Genomic DNA, 24,356 nt, shown 5'->3' with positions numbered 1-24,356 from the left:
GGCACCACCGTGTGGTCAGCTGGAAGCTGACTTTACACATAAAAGGCAAGAAATTGACCCAGCTTTCAAATACTGGAATAGTTTTTATTACTCTTTCATTTATTTTCCCTCCCTGAAATCAAACCACAGCGATATAATATTCAATATCATAAATTACACAAGAACATAGCAGTGAAAACAAATACATTCATGCCCCAGACAGTTACAGTTCAACAGTACATTCAATTTAAAATGCAGTTCATTTAAAATTTTACAAGACCACCAAATGCCACACAATTTCAAGAGTCAGAACCAGCTGGCGTACTAAAATGTAGAGACTTTGCTAAGGTTGGACTGATGCAGTATGTTGTTTTGTAAAGTTATGTTTGTCCAACGGTCAATATGATGTGAAGATGTGACCTTTTATTAAAAGGTTTTGGTCAGATGGAGCTTTCAGCAGTTTAGTGTTCCATGATTTGCTATCCCCAAAAACATAACATAGCAGTCCAACCCCAAATTATTCTCTCTTTTATGGTAACAAATTCCTGGAGACCTGCAGTGCTAATGAAGCCGATGGGCACCCCAGAATGTCAACGTGCCGTCTGCTTGAAAATCATCTGTGATATTTAAGCTGACACTGTCTCCCTCTGTAAGCCTGACAGTCTTGGCCACCCACACGGTGCCCACTGTTGTGTTTGGGAAGGTCCCCTCAACCAGTGTCTTCTCTTGTTTGCCAGGGGAGGCATTTCTTTTCAAAATCACAGATTTGCTTTGACTTTTCTTAGGCTTGTTGAAGGTGACCTGGGCGTAGATGAAGTAGATGCCGTTGTCATTGCAGTGGATGGTGTTTTTAAGCAGGACGAGGGAGCCGGAGTGACATTTCGGGGTTGACTCTTGCCAATAGTGACTGCCAAAAGCTGTAAGATACAGTATTTGGCAAACTTTACTTCAGCTACTCCGCTATAAAAACATTTTCACATCACCAATTAAACTTTAGGCGGTAACATGACAATGAGAGTTATATATACAGTAGTTTATATAATCCACCAATGTACCCTATGAAACACTGACATTTAAATGTTCACCTTAACTTAAAATAAGACATCAGGTAAACAAAGTTGATTGTCCAATTAATGGCTAATTTCCTTCAGTTTGGCAGACTAAGCATCCCTTGACAAACTATGTGATGATGTCTTTTGATGCTGGCTGTAATTATACCTAAAGTCGGTGCAGCCCACATTACAGCTCTGCATCAAGATTGTGGAGGTTTTAGGAACCCACTTCACAGAGGAAAAAGGCAGTGTGGTGGGAGGAACACAATGCATAAGACTGGAAACATGACAAGGCTGGATTATCTCAGACTGTGGGTGTGCATGCAGACGAATTGTGTGTGAATGTAGTATATGTTTATCTCTTGGATATAGTAGTTGGCAAATATACTGTATACTGTTGAAGTGTAAGTAGATAAGCTCGTAGTACAACTTTTTATATTTACAAGCAATAGCTAAAATATGTGACATAACCTTTTTCCAACTGAGCCCCACCCACTTCAAACCAGTGAGATAAACAAGGACAAAAACAGAAATAAAAAAACTCTTGTAACTTTGGTAGAGAAATGTGTGTTCATGTAGGACCCCATCGCTCAAAGCCAGAAGCTGATTCAGGGTTTTAACCATAATGAAGAAACTTAACGGGACCCTGATAGACCCATTGGGATCTGTTTCTTTTGTCAATCTGAATTTCTCTTTTAAAAATATCAGTCAAGAATGAAAGTTAGGAGTTAGGTCACTGAAGGAGCTGCTTCCCCTCAATCTGATGTGACATCATCTGCTTCACTTAAAGACTTCCTAAGTTTCTCATAATGACTTTGAACTTTTTGCAGCTGGCAGTAGGCATTTTTTTATGCAGCACAATGCACAATGACAGCAAGAGCGATCAGTAAAAAAGTGAGAGTCAGGCCTTGTATTCAAAACACATCTTGCATTTTGGTCAGTTGAGACTTCTCTGGGCAAGAAAGTGGCATCTAGGTCTCTTTTTGTAATTTAGTTTTCTCTGTGTGACCATTGAAAGTCAGTGTGAAAAGACTGCTCTAGAAAGAAGTACTCGCTCTTTGAAGTTTTAGGCACTGACAAGAAACCCAACACTGATTATTGATGCTTTACAAAGTAAAAAACAAAACAAATTCTGCTGTCAATAGGAACTTAACTCAACTTGACATCTCATTGTTTATACTTGAGCAGTTTTTTCGTAGAAACATCAACACAAACAACGTAACTTATAAATGCAAGATGAAGGACTGAGGATTTAAAAATAAAACGTATGTCACCAAAGACATTTAAGATTGGCCCTCAAGCTCATAACAATATAACCACAGACAGAAGTAAATTATTAGTGCTATCTACAGCTATCTAAAACACATCAATGAACCACACAAGAATAAGCAATGAATTAATCTGAATATTAACCAGGAAAGGAAGTGTACTTACACTTTTTTAGCTCAATGTATGAGGAAGAGGATCCTGAAAAATAACATAATTTAGAGGTTATTTAATGATTCAATAACTGTGGAAAAGTTCACAGTACATTTTACTTTAAAATATTAATGGGAGTAGATTTTTTCAGTTTTTTGTAATTTCTTATAAAGGTTTAAGATGTGGGTAGTAAAAACAAATACCTTACCTTTTTGCTTTAAGGGACCTGCAGTGTTGACTGCAAAAGAGAAGTTTTGAGTCAAATCCATCTTAATTCATGTAAATGTGGCATGTTGTTATGTTTTTATTAAAATACTCATACTTTCTTAATTTGATATGTATACTATTAAAATATGATGATACTTTGAAAGGCATCATTTGAAGTGAACAGTGAAAGTTGACATTAAATCAATGATTACCTGTTAGACCTGTTGGACTGACAGTTTCTGGCTTCAGTGTAGAGACTTCTTCCTAGAAAAGATACAAAACAACCATCATCTTCTGCATTATCATCATGATCATCGTCATCATCCGCGCAACTTTGTCGTCGCATTGGCAACAGAGAACTAAAGATTACATTTTGTGTCCAGTTAAAACCGTGTCTCCAAAATATCAACTTTTCCGTAAACTTGGTGGGAAATTACCATTTATTATATGATTAATCAGGTTTTGGGAGGGTTTTATAAGGTAGGAGAATATCGTCAACCTATAAAGGAGCTCCTTTAATTTATATGGTAAATTGGTATGGTAAACTGGTAAAAAGTTAACTTTCCTTCCTTTGCGGTAAATACAACTTTGTGTCAAAGAGGTTTTAAAATTCCAGGATACTTTTTGTGGTTGTAGTTTGTGATGATGTTTGTATTGAATCATATTATTGTATAATCTACTGTATCAACCACTTGTGGACAAATTCTACACTGAGACACCTACAGAATATCCCTATATCAAACATAGCTCTGATCCAGGTGCTAGATCCTGTCCGTCGTGATATTGCTGCCACCTAGAGGCACCTACTGGGAGATTTGACTTCACTCACAACAACAAACTGAACTTTTAAAAACAAATGTTGAAATTAAGACAGAGATTAGACAGGAAGTGCTTTCTGATAGCATAAAACACATTCAGAAGCTACTTTCTTTGCATGTTTTAATATCATTCACACATTACTTTTAAACCTTGAACTTGAAGTTTTTTTATGTGACATCATAAGAATTACACAAGAAGAATTTTACAAGCACTCGTGAGACATGACTTCACAATTACACATACATTCGTGTTACAGCTCCATGAGAAAAAAAATACGCAGCGTAACATAGTAGTCCAAAACTGTTCCGACTGTATCTTTTCTCCTGTGACAGATGTACTAACCTTAGTTGAGTTTGGTTTGATTGAAATGAAAAGTACAGACATAACCACCATGGCCACAGTGAGGATGCCACACCACACCTGCAGCAGCAGGTACTTATTAGAGGACCTTGACTGACCCTCCATTCTGTCAAACACACACACACACACACACACACACACACACACACACACACACACACACACACACACACACACACACACACACACACATACGTACACACACAGGAACCAATTTAGAGTTCTGGTTGGAAAGAAAAAAATTGTTTACAGCCATGGAAAAAACAATACATTTTGAGGTAAAGATAAAGAGAGCAGAAGGGAGAGAGAGAGGTTGTTAGCAGTATAGGTGGTTCACAGCCAAGAAGGAAATGGGCTCCCTCTTATTCTATTTGGCCCTGTAGGCTAGTCTTCATTGTCACTAATAATGGCAATCTGCTGGGAGAGATGGCTTTTAAGGCTGCTCACACAGTCCTCAGAGTCCAGAAAGTGGAAAAAGCTGTCTTTTATGTCAGCAAAAAGTCTAAAATTAAATCCAAAGAAAACGTATCCATGAGGCTTTACAGATGTACAATCAAGCTTGGAGAACTTGAATGGGTAATTATTATACAGTGGGGGAAGTAAGTATTTGACCCCTTACTGATTTTGCAGGTTTGCCCACTCCAAATCTACAATTTTAATCATATGTACATTCTAACAGTGAAAGACAGAATTCCAAAGAAAATTCCAGAAAATCACATCATATGAATTTATTAAAATTGATAACCATCTGATGAGGAAAAACAAGTATTTGACCCCCTGGACAAACAGCATGTTAATATTTTGTAGAAAAGCCATTATTGGCCAGCACAGATGTCAAACAGTTTTTTATAGTTGGTGACAAGGTTTGTGCACATTTCGGCAGGGATGTTGGCCCACTCCTCCCTGCAGACAGCCTCCAAATCATTCAGGTTCCGAGGTTGTCGCTTGGCAACTCGAATTTTAAGCTCCCTCCAAAGATTTTCAATCGGATTCAGGTCTGGAGACTGGCTAGGCCACTCCAGAACCTTGATGTGCTTCTTCTTCAGCCACTCTTTTGTTGCTTTGGCGGTGTGCTTAGGGTCGTTGTCGTGCTGAAACACCCATCCTCGACCCATCTTCAGCTCTCTCACTGAGGGAAGGAGATGTCGGTCCAGAATTCCACGATACATGGCCCCGTCCATCCTCCCCTCAATACGATGGAGTTGTCCCGTTCCCTTGGCTGAAAAGCACCCCCAAAGCATGATGTTGCCACCACCATGCTTGACGGTGGGGATGGTGTTCTTTGGGTTGTACTCTGTGTTCTTTGCCCTCCAAACACGACGAGTTGAGTTGAGGCCAAAAAGTTCTATTTTGGTCTCATCTGACCACATCACCTTCTTCCAGGCCTCTTCTGAGTCGTCCAGGTGGTGAATGGCGAACTTCATGCGGGCCTGTACATGTTTCTTCTTGAGCAGGGGGACCTTGCGTGCGCTGCAGGATTTCAATCCATGACGGCGTAGTGTGTTACCAACCGTTTCTTTTGTAACTGTGGTCCCAGCTGCCTTCAGTTGATTCATCAGTTCCCCCTTGTGGTTTTGGGATGATTCCTCACCGTTCGCATGATCAGGGACACCCCACGATGCAAGATCTTGTGTGGAGGCCCAGACCGAGGGAGGTTGGCGGTGGTGTGGTGCTTCTTCCATTTCCTGATAACTGCACCGACAGTTGATCTTTTCTCTCCAAGTTGCTTTCCGATTCTCTTGTAGCCCATCCCAGCCTTGTGCAGATCAACAATCTTGTCCCTGATGTCCGTAAAAAGCTCTTTGGTCTTGCCCATGGTGGTGATGTTGGATGCTGGTTGTTTGGGTGTTGACAGGTGTCTTTTATACAGGTAACGAGGTGAGGCAGGTGTATTTGATGTAGATAATTGGTTCGGATTGGGGCTGTGTCTTAAAGAAAGACTAACTGGCTTGTAGGAGCCAGAATACTTGCTGTTTGTCCAGGGGGTCAAATACTTGTTTTTCCTTATCAGATGGTTATCAATTTTAATAAATTCATATGATGTGATTTTCTGGAATTTTCTTTGGGATTCTGTCTTTCACTGTTAGAATGTACATATGATTACAATTGTAGATTTTTGCATTCTTTGTAAGTGGGCAAACCTGCAAAATCAGCAAGGGGTCAAATACTTATTTCCCCCACTGTATAAGCCTCTCAGCCGCTCATTGTTCAGATTTAAAAAAAATAAAGAATAAAAAGAGGAAGCACAGCTCAGTGTTTGACCATCATGTACACACTTGATGATTTTTTACACACATTAGTTTTGTCATATATTTGAGGAACTTGTACTGATTTTAAATACTCCCTGGAGGCTGAACATAATGTTTTGAAACCAACATTTGACTTTTTGACATCTTGGTCCATCGATATCCAATTTCTTTGGTTTGTGAATTACTTGTATCATTTCAGTTCCACCAAAGTGATATTTCCCCTCTAAACTTCTTTTAAGGTTTAATTTAAATAATAGGTTTGAGGCCCAAAAGACGTAGAATTATGTTTTATAAAAAAGGCAAAGATTGGAGACATATCAAATAATAATAATAATAATAATAATAATATATGTAATATATGATACTAAATAATTAACAAAGGCCATTTTACTCTGGAAGAGTACTTTTTTATTTTGATACTTTAAGTATATTTTGCTGACGAAACTGACAAAAAGAGGTCTCAATGCTTGTGGTTCCCTTCGCTTTTAGCATTTTATCTCAATTTGCTAAATTTATTTGGTAAATAATATGTTAATATGACTGAGGGGAATAATGGTCAAAACTCATAAAATACGACAACAAAAACGACAATCCTGTAAACAAAACGTACTGCCCTAACCACTAAGTCTAAAATCAGCTTTTTACATTAAGAGTTTGACTTGACAAGTATACCTAAACTAGATTACACACAGCAACAAGGCCACATGTATCAGATAGACTGTATTACACACATTGCATTATGGGTACATACCCTCAGCTCACAGGATTTAGTGTTTTTTTTTTTGGTCCTACACAGAGCGACATGTCAGTGTAAAGTTATTGGTTTGGTTGTTTATTTGTAATGACAGAGACTGAAACTCATCAGAGACTGCTGAAATACCGACCCAGAATTATTTGTTAAGTGGCTGCCAATCAAACTCAAAACTTTTCAACAAGGATGTTACAATGGTTTATGGGTCATTTCCAGTGGCATACTTTGCATAGTTCCCAAGCACGTTGCTCTGCTTTACATTCCACTGTATATAATGTATGGTAACAAGTGGGCATAACATATTTTATGTGAAACATCATGACAGAGTTAGACAATGAAAGGAATAGTTGAAAGTTAGTCACTCAATGCATCTTTGTGTTAGGTGACAAATATGGTAAAATTACTTTTTTGCCCGCTTTTTCATCAAGTATGTGATTCTACGTCACATCCTCATTTGTACTGAGTGTCCCATAAAGGTTAAGCGCTGTTGGCTTACTCAGTAAATAAATCCAAACACCATCTAAAGTCTTATTAAAAGCCCCTTCTGACTAGGGAAATGGAAAAGTTTGATGTCCAAAGATGTTGGAGCTTAACATTTCAAATTGTACCAAAACCATGTAATTATTTCAACTTTTTATTGTGATCCTAAGGAAAATATTGTGGAAATACTGTTATAAAAGGAAATAAAATAAAAAAATCACCTCCTTGAACATAGTTTCCCCTGTACACACATAACTTGTGAATTTCAGCATCTTTTATAACGGTTATGACATTTCCTACAACCTGCTGAATGAACACATAATAAAGCCTAGCATTGTCAGAGATTTCACAGAAATGAGAGGAACTAAATATACTCACTAAATCTTGACTCACCCAGTGTGTGCTGCACTCTCAGTGTCCAGATACTTCTGCTGCTCCTCTCTGAGAGACATGTCAGGTTCACAGGGTTTTCCCTTTTACATTGGCAATGAAGAGATGGAGTTTTTCCTCCTCTGTAGAGAGAGAGAGAGAGAGAGAGAGAGAGAGAGAGAGAGAGAGAGAGATATGTGGTTTGAACAAGAAGAGGAAGGAGGCTGTAGTGTAGGTAGCTCCACTTGTGGATGGCAAAGTGTATTGCATGCAGGGGTGAAACTAAGAAGTACCAAATTGGATTAATGAAACCAAATTTTATAACTTTGATGTGGAAACAAATAGGTGCCTTGAATTCCCCTAAAATGAGAATAAGAGTGAAAATGTTTTGAAATAAATTGTTATTATTAAGTTTAAATATGTTGAATAATACATGAATTGTTTTAGTGACACACACACACGGAAAAGTATGTGGTGAGGCCCCCCGCTGACACCCTCACTGACATGCAATGTTTGTTGTAGGTGGTTTGTGATTTCCCACATTTATAGGTCACTGTTAGAGTTTCACACCTAAACAACTATGACAGGGACTTTTTCTTCATGCCATGCATTTGATGTGAATTAAGCTGATGTGTGATGAGGAAATGCACTCTAATGCTGCATCCCTTATGACACGCTGCAGCCTCATTCTGTCTTTCTCTGTCTATTTTCTAAATGAAAGACTCAATAACAATATCAGCTAAACACATGTTTACATATATAGTACACTTACAGTTAGAAGGGTTAAGAAAACAATAAATTTCAGCTTCAAGAACTGGAACATTTAGATTTGACAAATTAATTATGGGACAAATTGCACAAAGTTAATCTAATGCTACTTGGAGATGTGATCTTACTTGATATAAAAAGTGCACATCAATGGCATTTTTTGCATGAGTAAGATTTGCCACACATTTTCTGACTGTAAGATTGTAGATTTGAAGTATAAATGGTTAAGAAAGCTTCAAAATAGTAATGTTTAGCCTTATGAAGTGCTTGAACTCCAAATTTGAATGTTGAAAAAAATCACATTTAAGTTTAATTTCTTGACAAACTAATTATGGGATGAACTGCACACATTTAATCTAACGTGGAGGTTTCATTCATTTGAATTAATCTTTATTTGGTATAAAAGATGCAACTCACTGGCATTTTAAACTACTAAGAGGACAGTGTGAGTAAGATAATCCATAACAGTGCCAAGTGTAAAATGTTACTTCTAATTTTGGGCAATTTGGTGATTTAGTTTATATCAGGTTCCAGCATCATCCAAAGATACATATTTTTTGTATAAAATCCATTGTTCCCCAGACAGTGTTTGCTTGTTGAGCTGCAGTGGAGTGATACTAACCCCAAAAGGGAATTTCAAGCTAAAAGACTGATTTGACTAACTCAGACTGCTGAAGTTTCATAATTTTTTCATAGATTTTAAATGTATCTCTTTTTTTACACAGGAGGACACTTACATTGAAAGCTTATTAGGAAGTGATATTTTAACGCAGCTCTGTCTCCTAGCTATTCCGTTTATACCCAATAATTTGCAGCAGCAGGTATGTTTTGAAGGAAATGTAATGTCTACTGGATTAAGTTTTCTATTGACATGATTAGGAAACGTCTTAAGCATGTTGATACTGAACGTAACAATGAAATTGACAGTGGCAACGTAGCTTTTCTTTCCACCAAAATCCAATCTTACAAGACAACATCCGTGAAAAAGCATTATTTAACCTTTTTACCCAGCACATCTTCCTTTTTTTATCTCCAAATCTGCACAGCGATGCACACTTATGGTGTGCCTTGAAACATACTGTACCTCTCTTCACATATTTGTTTATACTGCTCTGACAAGCCCCAGCGGACTGGTCTCCACAATATTTCCATCCATTTCCATTCACAATATCCATCTTGCATAAGCCTTTGACAGAGTTGTGAAGGCGGGCCACTCCTCAAATACCTCAAACCCAAATTAGAGACTAATCTGGCAGAACATGCAACTATCTTCCAGGAACCCCAACCAGCAATTTCAAACACAGAATATACTTCACTCCCCACACATTGCATAAAAAGAAAGCTTTACCATCATGCCCTATGCACTCAAAATGTGTTGGGCACATGTTTTACTATGGTGGAAGTGCTTGAGGGTTACAGAGAGTTTCAGAAATTGTATCAAACCTACTGTCCAAAACATTTCCTTACTTGCCAGAAGTCCTGTCACTTAATGACAGCTCCAACTTGGAACTCTGTGTTAGGCAGATACAGTACATCTGTCTAGCTGGCTTAACAGCTGCCACATGACTAAAAGTTTGTAGATGGAAACAGGGGCATAGCACAAAATTCTGGGCCCTGTAGAAAGGCATTTTCTATGGGCCCCTTCCCGCATCCACAGCTATTCATTCTAGCATCTTTTTGGGCCCTCAAAAAGATGCTCCTCATTCTGTCAATATACAAAAATGTCTTTTTGACTTTGTAGACATAGCCAGCATGGAACATTGATACCCGAGATGGTGCCGCAGAATGGTGACACGGTGTGTTGGTGCGCTTTGTTTTGTTTTAACTTTGTTTCTTGCGATGGTACCTGTATCTCATTCACCAGTGAAGAGCTCGTGAACTTCAGGGGAACAACACCATCGGACTTATTTCCCACTTTTCTTCTCCCTTCACTGAAAATTTTGGACATTCTGGTCAAAGGTGCGCTCACCTTTGCTCATGCAGCGAAACGCCGGAGGAGAGGGAAACGGGCCGGTGTGCTTGTGCGTCTCCGCCAGCGAGGATTACGCTCACCATTACCGGGAATATTCCTCTCTAACGTGCGCTCACTGCCCAACAAACTGGAACTACAACTGCTGTTGGTTGGCAGGCTTCCAACTCTACAGAGCGGACAGAGACTCGGTCCTCTCCGGCAAAACTAAAGGTGGAGGAATCGGTTTCTACATTAATAGCGGTTGGTGCAACGACGTGACAGTGATCCAGCAGCATTGTTCTCCTAACCTGGAATATTTCATTATAAACTGTAAGGTAAACTTTTTATTCACCCCGTGAGTTCGCGTCATTCATTCTGATCGGTGTCTACATCTCACCGCAGGCCAACGTGCAGGACGCGCAGCGCATGCTTACCGATCAGATTCTGTGCGTGGAGCGGACCAACCCGGAGTCCCTAGTTATTGTCCTTGGTGACTTTAATAAAGGGAACCTCACTCACGAACTCCCTAAATATAGACAGCATATTAAATGCCCGACCAGAGAGGAGAACATTCTGGATCACTGTTACACCACAGTCAGGGATGCTTATCACGCCATCCCCCGTGCTGCACTTGGACACTCTGACCACGTCATGGTCCACCTGATCCCCACCTACAGGCAGAAACTAAAGCTCTGCAAACCTGTTGTGAGGACATCAAGGAAGTGGACCAGTGAGGCTGTGGAGGATCTCCAGTCGTGTTTGGATTCTACTGACTGGGATGTGTTCAGGACTTCTACCAACAGTCTGGATGAGTACACAGAGGCTGTGACGTCATACATCAGCTTCTGTGAGGACTGCTGTGTTCCATCAAGCACCAGGGTGAGTTACAACAATGACAAACCCTGGTTCACAGCCAAACTCAGAAGGTTAAGGCTGGCTAAGGAAGACTCGTTCAGGAGTGGGGACAAAGACAGATTTAAAGAGTCAATGTACAAGTTTAGCAAGGCGGTGAAGGAGGCTAAACGACGGTACTCTGAGAAACTCCAAAACCAGTTCTCAGTTAATGACTCTGCGACTGTCTGGAAAGGACTTAGGCAGATCACCAACTATAAGCCTAAAACCCCCCATTCCTTCAATGACAGACACCTAGCCAACGACCTGAACGAGTTTTACTGTCGATTTGAAAGACAAAAGGTCAGTCCTGACACCATCCCCCACTACAGCTACAGCCACTGTGCATCACCTCCACCTCCCTCACCTCAGCAGGGTCCTGGGCCCCCCCACCAATGCCTTAATCCTTAAATGTCTCCACCTCCAACCCCCTACCCACCTCAGTGACGACTCTCCATCCACAAGAGGGATGTCGACAGAATCCCAGGAAAGCTGCTGGACCCCCATCAAGCTTGAAGCACTGCGCTGATTAGCTGTCTCCAGTGTTCACAGACATTTTTAACACCTCACTGGAGACATGTCACGTGTCAGCCTGTTTCAAGACCTCAACCATCATCCCTGTCCCCAAGAAGCCAAGGACCACAGGACTTAATGACTTCAGATCCATCGCCCTGACCTCTGTGGTTATGAAGTCCTTTGAGCGCCTTGTGCTTTCACACATCAAAGCCATCACCGACCCCCTCCTGGACCCCCTGCAGTTTGCCTACAGAGCCAACAGGTCTGTAGACGATGCAGTAAACCTGGCCCTACACTACATCCTCCGGCACCTGGACTCTGCAGGAACCTACACCAGGATCCTGTTTTTGGACTTCAGCTCTGCCTTCAACACCATCATCCCGGCTCTGCTCCAGGAGAAGCTCTCCCAGCTTGGTGTGCCTGACTCCACCTGCAGGTGGATCACTGACTTCCTGTCTGACAGGAAGCAGCATGTCAAGCTGGGGAAACACGTCTCCAACTCACAGACCATCAGCACCGGATCCCCTCAGGGCTGTGTTCTTTCGCCTCTGCTCTTCTCCCTGTACACCAACAACTGCACCCCCAGTCACAAGTCCGTCAAGCTTCTGAAGTTCGCGGACGACACTTCCCTCATCGGACTCATCTCTGATGGAGACGAGTCCGCCTACAGGTCGGAGGCTGACCACCTGGTGAAGTGGTGCAACCAAAACAATCTAGATCTCAACGCTCTAAAGACAGTGGAGATGGTTGTGGACTTCAGGAAGAACCCAGCCCCACGTGCCCCCATCACCCTCTGTGGCTCCACAATTGACACTGTGGAGTCTTTCCGCTTCCTGGGAACTACCATCTCCCAAGACCTCAAGTGGGAGCTGAAAATCAGCTCCCTCGTCAAGAAAGCACAACAGAGGATGTACTTCCTGCGGCAGCTGAAGAAATTCAACCTGCCAAAGACAATGATGGTGCACTTCTACACAGCCATCATTGAGTCCATCCTCACATCCTCCATCACCATCTGGTACGCTGCTGCCACTGCCAAGGACAAGGGCAGACTGCAGCGTGTCATTCGGTCTGCAGAGAAGGTGATTGGCAGACTGGCAGGATTGAGACAACCCATATAAAGAGCAGAACATACACTTTCAAATGATAATTTGGTTATACTTGTAATCTGAGGTAAAGGCTAAATAAATAAACTACACTACCAATGCTGTTTGCATATAACACACCATTGTAATAGCCTAATTTAAAACATGTTTAATTTTAAATTAATAGGCTATAATGTCTATAATTAGCAATAATAGGCTAATCAGTGTCATAGGTAGCTTGGTAGCTCATCGGTAGATACATATAATATCAACATTAGTTATGTCAGATTTAGTAGAAGCAGATATTAACATTGTGAAACACATGGCCCTCAGTTTCAGAAACTGTCACAGCAGGGAGCAACAGACCCCTAAGCCTCCTTTTTTGGATTTGAAACAAGGGAAGCTTATATCAAAATTAAAGCAAACAATTTTTAGCTATTTTGACTGAAAGGTGTTAAGTAACACTAACATCTTAGTGTGTTTTATTAGTTAGGATAAGAGGTTAATATCAGATGTATCCTTCATAGAGAAAGATGACAGAGAACATCTGACTGAGGATGATGGGAGTGAAGACAGCAGGGAGTGTGAGTGTTGCTCTGAGCACAGTGTGGAAATGAGAGCTGAGGAACTGGAAAGTAGGCAGAGCAGTGCAGACCAGTTTTTGCCGGAGGATCCAGGACTATGGCCAGATAAATTAACAGATGATCAGAGAGACACCATATTACGCAGGCTGGTACAGAGAAAACCAACAAAATGTAGTAGTATCCACAGTAAAGTAGGCTAGAGAATGTTGACAAAGGAGGTTTGAAATGTGTTTTATCAGGCTACTCTAAGCATTACAGTTAATAGTTATTACCCTATAAACATCTAGGCCTACAGATTCATGTGTACAGAGGCCCGATTATTTTTTTTTTTTTTTTGGGGTGTTGAGGAACATGGGGCCCATCAGGACTGCCTATGCATAGGGCCCAGGGTCTGGTGCTACGCCCCTGTTCCCACTAGCAAGTTAACAGTTCAGAGTAACCAGTGTTAGATTAAGATAAGATTTTATTGCTGAAATGCTGTTTTGACCCCAGTGTGGAATGGGTTGATGGTATAAGGAACAAAGTTACAGTATTTTAAATGTAGATGTAGACATCTGGATGGGAAGTCTTTGTGTGAAAACAGTAGTGAAAGTTGCAGTTGGGGTTTGAAAACACTAGAGGGTCAATTTCCATTTCACTTTACCCTTTTTGGTTTCATGCTCCATGGGACATCCCCAACTAACCAGTGTATGTTTGCTGGGATTATGTGAATGTCACAGACTTTCTCCTACCTTATCTCTGTCAAGCACGCACACACAAACAAACACACATGCACACCTACACAAGTGAAATGTTAGACATGTAGGCTGGATGTGGGCTGCTGGGTGCTGTCCCCACTCAAAACAACAAAGGGAAAAAACGGTTTGCTGTTGTATCCTGTACATCTTACCTGTAATAGTAAGGTGTTTGATGAAAACACGGGTACGATTCCTTTTTTTCACCCGTGTCAACATAATTTCCCACCATGGTCAGGTGCGATAGGCAAAATTAATATGAATGGAGGTCAAACTAAGCTCTGACTTTATTAAGATTTGACACAAAATAAATACATAGAGTAAGGTCAATATGGTTAGAAATAGAGAACTGTTTACCCCGAGACCAGTGGTGGAAGAAGAATTCAGATCCTTTACTTAATTAAAAGTACTAATACCACTCTGTGAAAATACTCTGTTACAAAAAAGTCCTGCATTGAAAATGTTACTTGAGTAAAAGTATGTAAGTATCATGAAGAAAATGATCCTTACATACTCTTTTTAGTTTAAGTTAATTAGCCATTATGTCAAAGTTCAACTCTGCCCAACACACACATTATGTCACTCGGTTTAGTCCCACAGACCACACCGATCTGATTGTGTGGTCCCATACATCGAGGCATTGCTGGTACAAGTATGTGCTTTACAATAACAACAATAACATGAACAGTAAACTGCAAACTAGTAAGTATTTCTCTTACAAACGTTAAATAATTAGATAAAAATTGCAACAATTACAAATTCAACTTTGATAAAAACATCTTAAGGTAAGCTTCATTAAGAGTTTCCATAACTCTAATCAGCTTCATGGACTGTGTGTGTGTGTGTGTGTGTGTGTGTGTGTGTGTGTGTGTGTGGATTGATCACATTTGATCAACAACATAAGTAAACAACCCCACAACTGTCATCAGATTTGATTCAAATGTTGCTAAATCCTAAAGAAGACAATGACAAGAAGATATGTGTGGAGGCTGCAATAAAGTTGTGAAGATTAAAAATGGTTATATTTTCAAGTTTTGCTGATTTCTGTTTATTATCTACATCTTTTTTTATGATATATGTTCACATGCCATAATGCTGTGGTGGAAAACCAAAGGCTCTCAGTTTGGACAGTATTAATTAATAATTTACTCTGGCAATCCTTTTACTCAAGTTGCCACCAATTAACACCCATATGTGGAGGTATTTTCTGCAACAGATTTATGTTTGGGATTTGGAATTCCTCTGCTGAAAACTTTGTATATTGTGCTGTATATTTGACCTTCAGTTTGCGGAATGATGTACAGTGGGGAGAACAAGTATTTGATACACTGCCGATTTTGCAGGTTTTTCCACTTACAAAGCATGTAGAAGTCTGTAATGTTTATCATAGGTACTCTTCAACTGTGAGTGACGGAATCAAAACAAAAATCTAGAAAAATCATATTGTATGATTTTTAAGTAATTAATTTGCATTTTATTGCATGACATAAGTATTTGATACATCAGAAAAGAATAACTTCATATTTGGTACAGAAACCTTTGTTTGCAATTACAGAGATCATACGTTTCCTGTAGTTCTTGACCAGGTTTGCACACACTGCAGCAGGGATTTTGGCCCACTCCTCCATACAGACCTTCTCCAGATCTTTCAGGTTTTGGGGCTGTCGCTGGGCAATACGGACTTTCAGCTCCCTCCAAAAATGTTCTATTGGGTTCGGGTCTGGAGACTGGCTAGGCCACTCCAGGACCTTGAGATGCTTCTTACGGAGCCACTCTTTAGTTGCCCTGGCTGTGTGTTTCGTGTCGTTGTCATGCTGGAAGACCCAGCCACGACCCATCTTCAATGCTCTTACTGAGGGAAAGAGGTTGTTGGCAGTGTTGCCACAGTTACTTTGAAAAAGTAATTTAGTTACTTTACAGATTACTTGATTTTAAAAGTAACAAAGTTACTTTACAGATTACTTGATTACTTCGCATCACCTGGTGGGACTTGCTCTGTAAGTTTGACTGCAGTGCTGCGACTCCAAATGTTTCTTCAAATTTGACATAGTGTTTTTGTAGCTAGATAGCACTTTGTCGCCAGTAGCACAGAGTGTAGCCTACAACGAACCTTAATATTGCCATCTTTAGCTGACACAAACTCAAAATAGTGACTGTATTTCCAGCTAGAAAACGCACATCTCTCTCCTCCCTCCATTGTTGTTTACGTTTGTGTCGCTGCGTGGTACAAATGAACTGTCCACATGCTGAAAACGTGACTTCACTCCCCGAGACGCAAGAAGAAAGTAAAAACATATATTTTTACTAAGGAAAATGACAAAAATAGTAACAAACAGTGACTTTAATCTGATTACTGGTTTGGAAATAGTAACGCGTTAGATTACTCGTTACTGAAAAAAGTGGTCAGATTAGAGTAACGCGTTACTGGCATCACTGGTTGTTGGCCAAGATCTCGCGATACATAGCCCCATCCATCCTCCCCTCAAAACGGTGCGGTCGTCCTGTCCCCTTTGCAGAAAAGCATCCCCAAAGAATGATGTTTCCACCTCCATGCTTCACGGTTGGGATGGTGTTCTTGGGGTTGTACTCATCCTTCTTCTTCCTCCAAACATGGCGAGTGGAGTTTAGACCAAAAAGCTCTATTTTTGTCTCATCAGACCACATGACCTTCTCCCATTCCTCCTCTGGATCATCCAGATGGTCATTAACAAACTTCAGATGGGCCTGGACATGCGGTGGCTTGAGCAGAGGGACCTTGTGTGCGCTGAAGGATTTTAATCCATGACGGTGTAGTGTGTTACTAATGGTTTTCTTTGAGACTGTGTTCCCAGCTCTCTTCAGGTCATTGACCAGGTCCTGTCCTGTAGTTCTGGGCTGATCCCTCACCTTCCTCATGATCATTGATGCCCCACGAGGTGAGATCTTACATGGTGCCCCAGACCGAGAGAGATTTGTCTCGATTCCGTCTCTCACAGTTGAAGTGTACCTATGATAAAGAAATTACAGACTTCTACATGCTTTGTAAGTAGGAAAACCTGCAAAATCGGTAGTGTATCAAATACTTGTTCTCCCCACTGTATGTGCAGATTTTGACAGTAGAAGCCTATTTTCATATGCCTCTCCGGAAGGTGGAAGGTTTCTCTGTGCTCACCTTTAATAAGACTTATTAAAACATGTACATACAGGATTATTTTGTGACTTCTCTGGAAACCAATCAAAGTCCAGTATGCAACTTACACAATTGTATGAGATGTGAAAATGTTAAACCTCCAGTGCACATACTGAGAATGGACTTTTCAGTGAAGTAAGAGACATCTTGTGTCCGGCAATTAAACTTTTAAAACGAAAAATATTAGCATATTGATAGATTCTGGATTCTGTTTTGTTTATGTTTATGAAAGAGTAGATGTGATTAGTTAACTGAACTTTGAAAAGCTAGAGTTACTAGTTCCTTTTAATTGAAAACATATGATCAGCATACAGTATAAAATACAACACAATGTTAAAGATTAAAACAGTCAAACCACCACAGCCTTTTTTGACTTTTGACCCCTTACAATAAAGCAGTGTCCAGTTGGGGGCCCTGTTATGTTCCAGAAGTCTATGAGTTGTAAGCAGTGTCACCAAAGAGATTTCCACTCTAAACTTTCAGTTCCAGTTAGATAACTTTCGAACCGCTGTGCAGCTTTTCACCTTAGACTGTCCAGATGCTGAATCGCCAGACTCAGCGGACTAGTTGGACTAGTCCAACTAGTCCAACTAGTCCAACTAGTCGAAGTAGTCATGCTACTTCATACGTGAACGCACACATACACTTTAGGCTAATATTTTACATGCTAAGTATTTTCTTTTATTACTGCTTTTAAGATAAGATTTCTATTTTTTTTTTTTAATCTTCTATTTCTTATACTTTCTGTATATTTTTTTGTCCTATGTCTACTTAATGTGTATTTGTGTTATTCTGATGTATGTACATTTGTTATTCTTTTGAGTTGCTGTAGCACAGGACATTCCCCAGTGTGGGATTAATAAAGTCTATCTTATCTTATTTTATCTTGCTGCTACTTATTTTGACATGACCAAAGAGACGTTGGAAAATAAAGTTTATTCTATTCTATGTTTATTGCCCTACGGCCCTGGAGGACCGATATTGTGTTATTTTCTTTACATGCCTGTAAGGAGAAGTAATGACAAATAAAAGCCCTTTATCGTCAATATTTCAAAAAAGAAAATTCAAATTTGTGTAGCAGAACTAGATTTGGAGCCACAGGACTAGACTAGCTAACTGTTTATAAAGTACTTAAAATTAGCTGTACCTCGACTAGCTACAACAGCAAAATGTTGCTTAAACATTGATGCATCTGTATTATTAATCTAATGATGTCATAGATAATAATAAATTACTCACATTGACCATTGTTGATGCTGCACAGTCCAGTGGCACTGCAAATCAAAACAGTGAGCTGTGACTAAGTATGAGATGACACACTGGAGTTATTTAAATAAGCAGATATGAAGGGAAACCAGCCTGAGAAAGTAAGATAAGGGGAATGCACTGTACTTGTTTTCATATCCCTAAGCATTATCACCACCCTTGCCATCTCAAGCCAATGTGTGTTACCAAGTGACTGTGCTTTGTTTAATAAATACATGCATAAATATATATCTTGGCAGAACATTGATTTCACAATCACGCTGCATTTTATTTAGGATAGAGGAAAGGTGAAGTACAAAGAGTGAAGATTGAAGTGATTATCGGTTGCCGTGATAACAACAAGAGCATAACCACAAACATATTGCTGCTATCATCCTTCTGTTTATTTTTCCAGAGAAAACTGACCAAAAACTGGGTGTTGATAACAAAACATTCATGAACTGTGTAGTATGACATCTGTATTCAGGCCAGGCAGGCTGTTCATTGTGTTGCTGTGTAATATCAAATGGTAACACAGAGTCAAATGAACCAATATGTTTCTTGCCATTTGTGATCAAACTACAGATAACTGAATAAATCTGAGTGTGTAATCAGCGTAAAACTGTACAGTTGTGCTGCCTTCATTCAAGTTATGTAACCAGGTATTTCAGTTCAGTGGCATCATGGGAATTCCCCCGGGGTTTTGCTGGGTGGTTGTGGGTGGATCCTCCCCCCAAAAGGTGTTTTCTCAACTCATGCTATATCACCTCTGTTTCTTTGGATCGAAAGTGACAAGAAGAATGGGTGGATGGGCAAACAATCTAAACAACATCATACGGTAGCTGCCTTCACTTTTTAGCGTAGCATTATATTTTTGGCACCACAATTTGATGTCTGATAAAATGTCATTCTCATTCTACTGTAAAAGGTGAAAAAAAATTAATTTCCTGAAGGAATTTTTGTAGTTTTTTAATATTTCTTTCATTGTTACATGTGAGAACATGAAATAATTGTATTGTCATCCAGGACGTCCATGGCTCCTGCATCATCCTGTTAGAAATTGTGTAGAACCAAGAGTCTGTTATTTCAATCAGCGAGGACTGCAAGTCAGCAAGTTATGGAAAAAAATAAAATTGAAATGACAATGGAAGTAACACATAATATTCGTTCCTACCTCAATGTTAATCTTTAGTTGCAAAACTGTGAGATATAATTGTTAGATTCAAAAAATATTTTTCTTTAATTATCTAAATGACAAACCTTTTCTTGGTGTAGTCTGACACTTTCTAACATGTTATGACAAGCATAGTTCTTCAGAAATGCTGTCACCACCTCAGAGTCGATGCCACTCTGGCGAGCTAAAGTCAAAGACATTTGAAACAAACAAAAAAAACTAAGTTTCACGTGTTTGTACTGTAGTTGTTTACAACAATCAGGTTGCCAGTGTTTGTTTAAATTAACCTTTCTGGGAGTAGTTGTTATTTAAATAAATCGTCCAACCCTAAATGATGCGTTATGATGGAACCCACGCAACTTCGAGGCAAGGCTTCAATAGCATTCACACACTACTATTGGCCAGGCGTCCATGCTTAGCGCAAGGTAACGTAACCCGATTTGTTCAGGTCCTATCCCCTGACCAATCGGCTATCCTAACCTTAACTACTCAAGGTCAATGCCTAACCCCAACCAACTGCTTCATAGGGCGGGACTTGCCTAGAAGTTACGTGGGATCCATAATAAGGCCTAAATGAGAATGTTATGATCTAAATGCTTTGTAGCCAACAAAACCAAAATCCCAGTTTTTCATCATGGCTTCACACCAGTCATTAGTAGGTTAAAAAGGGTGAACAGTGGATTTTTGGGCCCTTAGTAAAATCAATTGACTACGCTGCCTTGCAAAGCAAAACCTAATTAACTACATATTTGGTCAAAACTGAGATAAGACTGAAATCTGAGTTTTAGGAAATTGTTCTACCATATAAAAATATTGTCAAGCCATAGAAATGTAATTTCTGTGAAAATCTGTGGAAGCTAGCTGGTAAGAAAGCTATAGCTAGTCTTTGCTAAATCTAAAACTACATTTATTTGACAGATATTTCTCTAGCAGTAATCTGTAATTGAAAATGATCTATTATGATGAACTGTTATCTTGGTAATACAGTTTAACTAAATCACGCAGTAACAAAATCCAATTGTGATGCTCCTGTTAAAGGTTGCTAACTAGCTTAGCATAGTAGCAGTAACTGTCATCTCTTTTTAGACTCAGTAAAATTGACTTAGTAGAATTCACATGATGTGTTGTTACATTAGTTAAACTAGCCTTCATTTAATGTTTTGTAGATTAATTGATTATGTATTTCAATACATATTGGTAATATTAAAAGTGGAAGGAGCAGGAACAGTAGTGATCATTGAGTGACACAGGACGAGGTCAACGTACTGTAGTATACTCCCTCAAGGCTATAAGGCCTATTACGTATTAACAGAGGGGTTTTTGTTCTATAAGGCTGATTTCTATTTGTTTATCAGTTGACCAACAGACTGTGCTGGTCTTGGTCAAGGCTGGATTACCAACTGGGTGTAGTCGAAAGCTCGAGGTTAACTGGTTGTTTATTGAATATTTTGGAGTACACTCCACAAAAGCAGAGCATTAGCTGACCTTAAGAACTTAAGGTGAATTTTGCTTTACCTGACTCAGAGGCGCTGTCTTAAAGGAATAGTTCAACATTTTAAATGGATAAATACGCTAATTTGCTTTGTCGCAGAGCACTATATGAGAAGATTGATACCAATCTTATATTTGTTTGTTATATACAGTAAGGCTACAGTCGCAGGCCGGTTCTCTAGTTAAGCACAAAGACTGGAAACGTAAAACAGCTTGTTGTAAGTTGTGTTGCTGAATGAGCTACCTTCTCTCTTTGTCCTGTTGGTAAATAGCTGGTGAAGTGCCTTTCTTGGAATTTAAGCTTTGTTGTGGTTGTGGTTCATCATAACAGTAAAAACTGTACATTTTGGAAATAATCTTTGGCAAGTTAATGTCCAGTAAGTGTGACGAGAAGGATTTACGTCCTTCACTACAGTACCTACTTGTTCTGACAATAGAAGAAATAGACTTGACGAGTTTGAAACTATATTCATGTGATGTTTTTGTGAATTTAATTTATTCTTTATTTTATTTTTTTTAAGGCTTTTGGCTTCCACCTAAAAATAATTTCAGGGGTGAGCTTTAGCGTTACAGATGTTCTAACAGAAATGCTCAGGGGTTTTCCAACCCTGCTAAGAATAAAAGTCTGGGAAAATTACTGAATCCCTCTTAATTTTTGGTCGTAATGTTGTTGTATTTATTACAAAATTACCATCTGCAACATTTCCAGAAACTCATACCTATTCATCCCTTCTGTGTGAAGGTTGTCCTGTACCTTCTAGTTCCATATTATCCCTCTCAGGATGGAGACCATAGGTTCAGGTCTGTTTTGTGCAGTCATCTCCTCTAAAAGAATATTTGAAAAGTACATACACTTTTAGCATGAAGCAGTTTTATATTTCATTATATAATGACAAAATAAGATAAACATTACATCAAGACTTTCATTTTTGAAACATTCATACCTTTTACACTTTCTAAGCATCACTTCCTTAATTCTGGTGTCTATTAATGATCTGGGTTTTTTGTTTCTGTCTTGTTATAAAAATCCTGTAAAGCATGCAGTGTCATACGAGTAAATGTATATATTATATATTATATTAAATAATATACTTATGTACTTTTACTTAAGTATGATTTTAAATGCAGGATTTTTACTTGTAATGGAGTATATTTACATTTCGTTTTTGTTACTTTTACTTAATTAGGGATCTGAGTAGTTCTTCCACCACTGGACATTGTAAATGTATACAAGACTTAAACATGTTGTTAATGTGAGTTCAAATAGTCACATGGAATTATATTATAAATATTTTAAATTAAAGAAAACTACTGCTGAAATATTGCTAAGTCGAGGCTTAATAAACATTTACACTTTACCGCATTGACCTATTAACCGCTATGTATTAATTCACCTAAATACTGCATATCAGATCAGTTATTTCCATAAATGTCATGAATGCAGACATAACGTGTGTTAAGAAACATCTTATTATTTAGACTTCAGATATTGGGATATATTCCCTATAAGGAAGTGTGTGTGTGTGTGTGTGTGTGTGTGTGTGTGTGTGCGTGCATGCGTGTGTGCATCTTTGCGAGAGATTATTTGCTGTCTCACATGTGCAAATGTCCGATCAGCAGCAGTGCGTCATTGGCCAGCTCCTTTATGAAGAACCACATGTTGTCCATTGCTTTAAACTGCTGGATGTCAGCCTGTCTGTGACTGACTGCTGCTTTAAAGTACCATTTCCCCAGATACTAAAAGAGACGGAGACACAGATGTGGCATGACAGTGTGGGGTTGCAGCAACGATATAGGAACAAAACCTATTTTAAGATATGAACCCACAACTTAATAGAAAGACCACTTATGGAAAGAACAGAGGGTGGAAACAGCGACGCGCGTCTTCAATTTATCTCGGTAAATCTCTTTTGTGTATATAATAACTGGAAACTTATTCACAAGACACTTAACCAGAGGCTATATCTTAAGAATAACATTGAAATTAGCTTAAATGGATCACAAATTATAAAATGGGTCATAAAAACAAAACTTTTCACTGGTAAGCCATCTTCAACAAAGTTCCAGTGACAGAAATAATCAAATGTCATAATAAGTGATTGCTGTGTACCTTTTGCATTTTGATAAACAGAAAATCTAAATATTTTGTTTCTTACCTGCTTGGTCGATAGTGTTTGCAGGCAACAGCTCATGAACCGAACAAGGAACAAAACCCTGATAAAAAAAACCATATAAATAGAGAAAATATGACCATGCTTTATCGAACATAACTGCAACCTCAAAGCTAATACTTGACAATGAATAAGATCAAAATGTCCTCTGGTCCTCAGGGCACAGGAATTAGTTTGTTCCAATATGCCAATTTAAAAGAGCGGCCAATCAGGAGTGCAGAAAGAATCACTGAAGCCACATCTCCAGAGTCAATGAACGGCAAGTAAAAACCCTTTCCCCTTCACACCCTGGACACAACCTGTTCCATAAACCATATACACATGCATATACTGTACATAGCCACCTACTATGTCATGTATATAAAGCAAACTGTCACAATAATCATCAATATTTATTCCAGCATATTTGTACTTTGCACCATTGCACTACTGTATTGTTGTTTACAATTTTCAGAAACAGTCTGACTTAGATATTGTCTGTTGTTCATTGTTGTGTTGTTTATACTATATATATATTATTTTACATATTTGTATGTACATAAAAGCTACATGTTTGTTTACTTTTGTTGTCCTTGTAATTCTATAAAAAGCAAAAAAAACTAGAGTCAAATTCCTTGTATGTTTACACATGCTTGGCCAATAAAGCTGATTCTGATCTTTAAAAGAGGCAAATGATGGGTTGAATAGGGCTGTCTCTGTCTTTCAGCTAAACACAATTATAGTAAAATGATGAATGATCATTCTTTCACACAGCGAGCTCTACTCATGTTCCAAAATCTGCTCAAAGGAAGAGAAACTGGCTTAAAGTGCCCCTCTGAGTCATCATTATGTAGGAGGTGTTGGTTTCCTTTCTATAACTTAAAAGCAACAGTTAATTATAGAACAAAAATACTTA

General features: G+C 39.1%; 1 protein-coding gene across 1 annotated transcript; it reads right to left on the bottom strand.

Annotated features, from left to right (window-relative positions):
• Positions 1 to 118: 118 nt before the first annotated feature.
• lta (lymphotoxin alpha (TNF superfamily, member 1)) lies at positions 119 to 10,375 on the bottom strand. Its single transcript, XM_028579895.1, has 7 exons — positions 10,300 to 10,375; positions 7,710 to 7,828; positions 3,819 to 3,942; positions 2,870 to 2,921; positions 2,659 to 2,688; positions 2,466 to 2,498; positions 119 to 896 (listed from the first exon to the last, which is right to left on the bottom strand). The coding sequence occupies exons 2-7, from the start codon at positions 7,766 to 7,768 to the stop codon at positions 541 to 543; spliced, it is 654 nt and encodes a 217-aa protein (XP_028435696.1). The 5' UTR covers positions 7,769 to 7,828; positions 10,300 to 10,375; the 3' UTR covers positions 119 to 540.
• Positions 10,376 to 24,356: the final 13,981 nt, after the last annotated feature.

Source organism: Perca flavescens, chromosome 6 (genome assembly GCF_004354835.1).
Source record: "Perca flavescens isolate YP-PL-M2 chromosome 6, PFLA_1.0, whole genome shotgun sequence".
Taxonomy (NCBI): domain Eukaryota; kingdom Metazoa; phylum Chordata; class Actinopteri; order Perciformes; family Percidae; genus Perca; species Perca flavescens.
The sequence above is the reverse complement of the archived record's forward strand: the minus strand, read 5'-3'. Positions and strand labels throughout refer to the sequence as shown.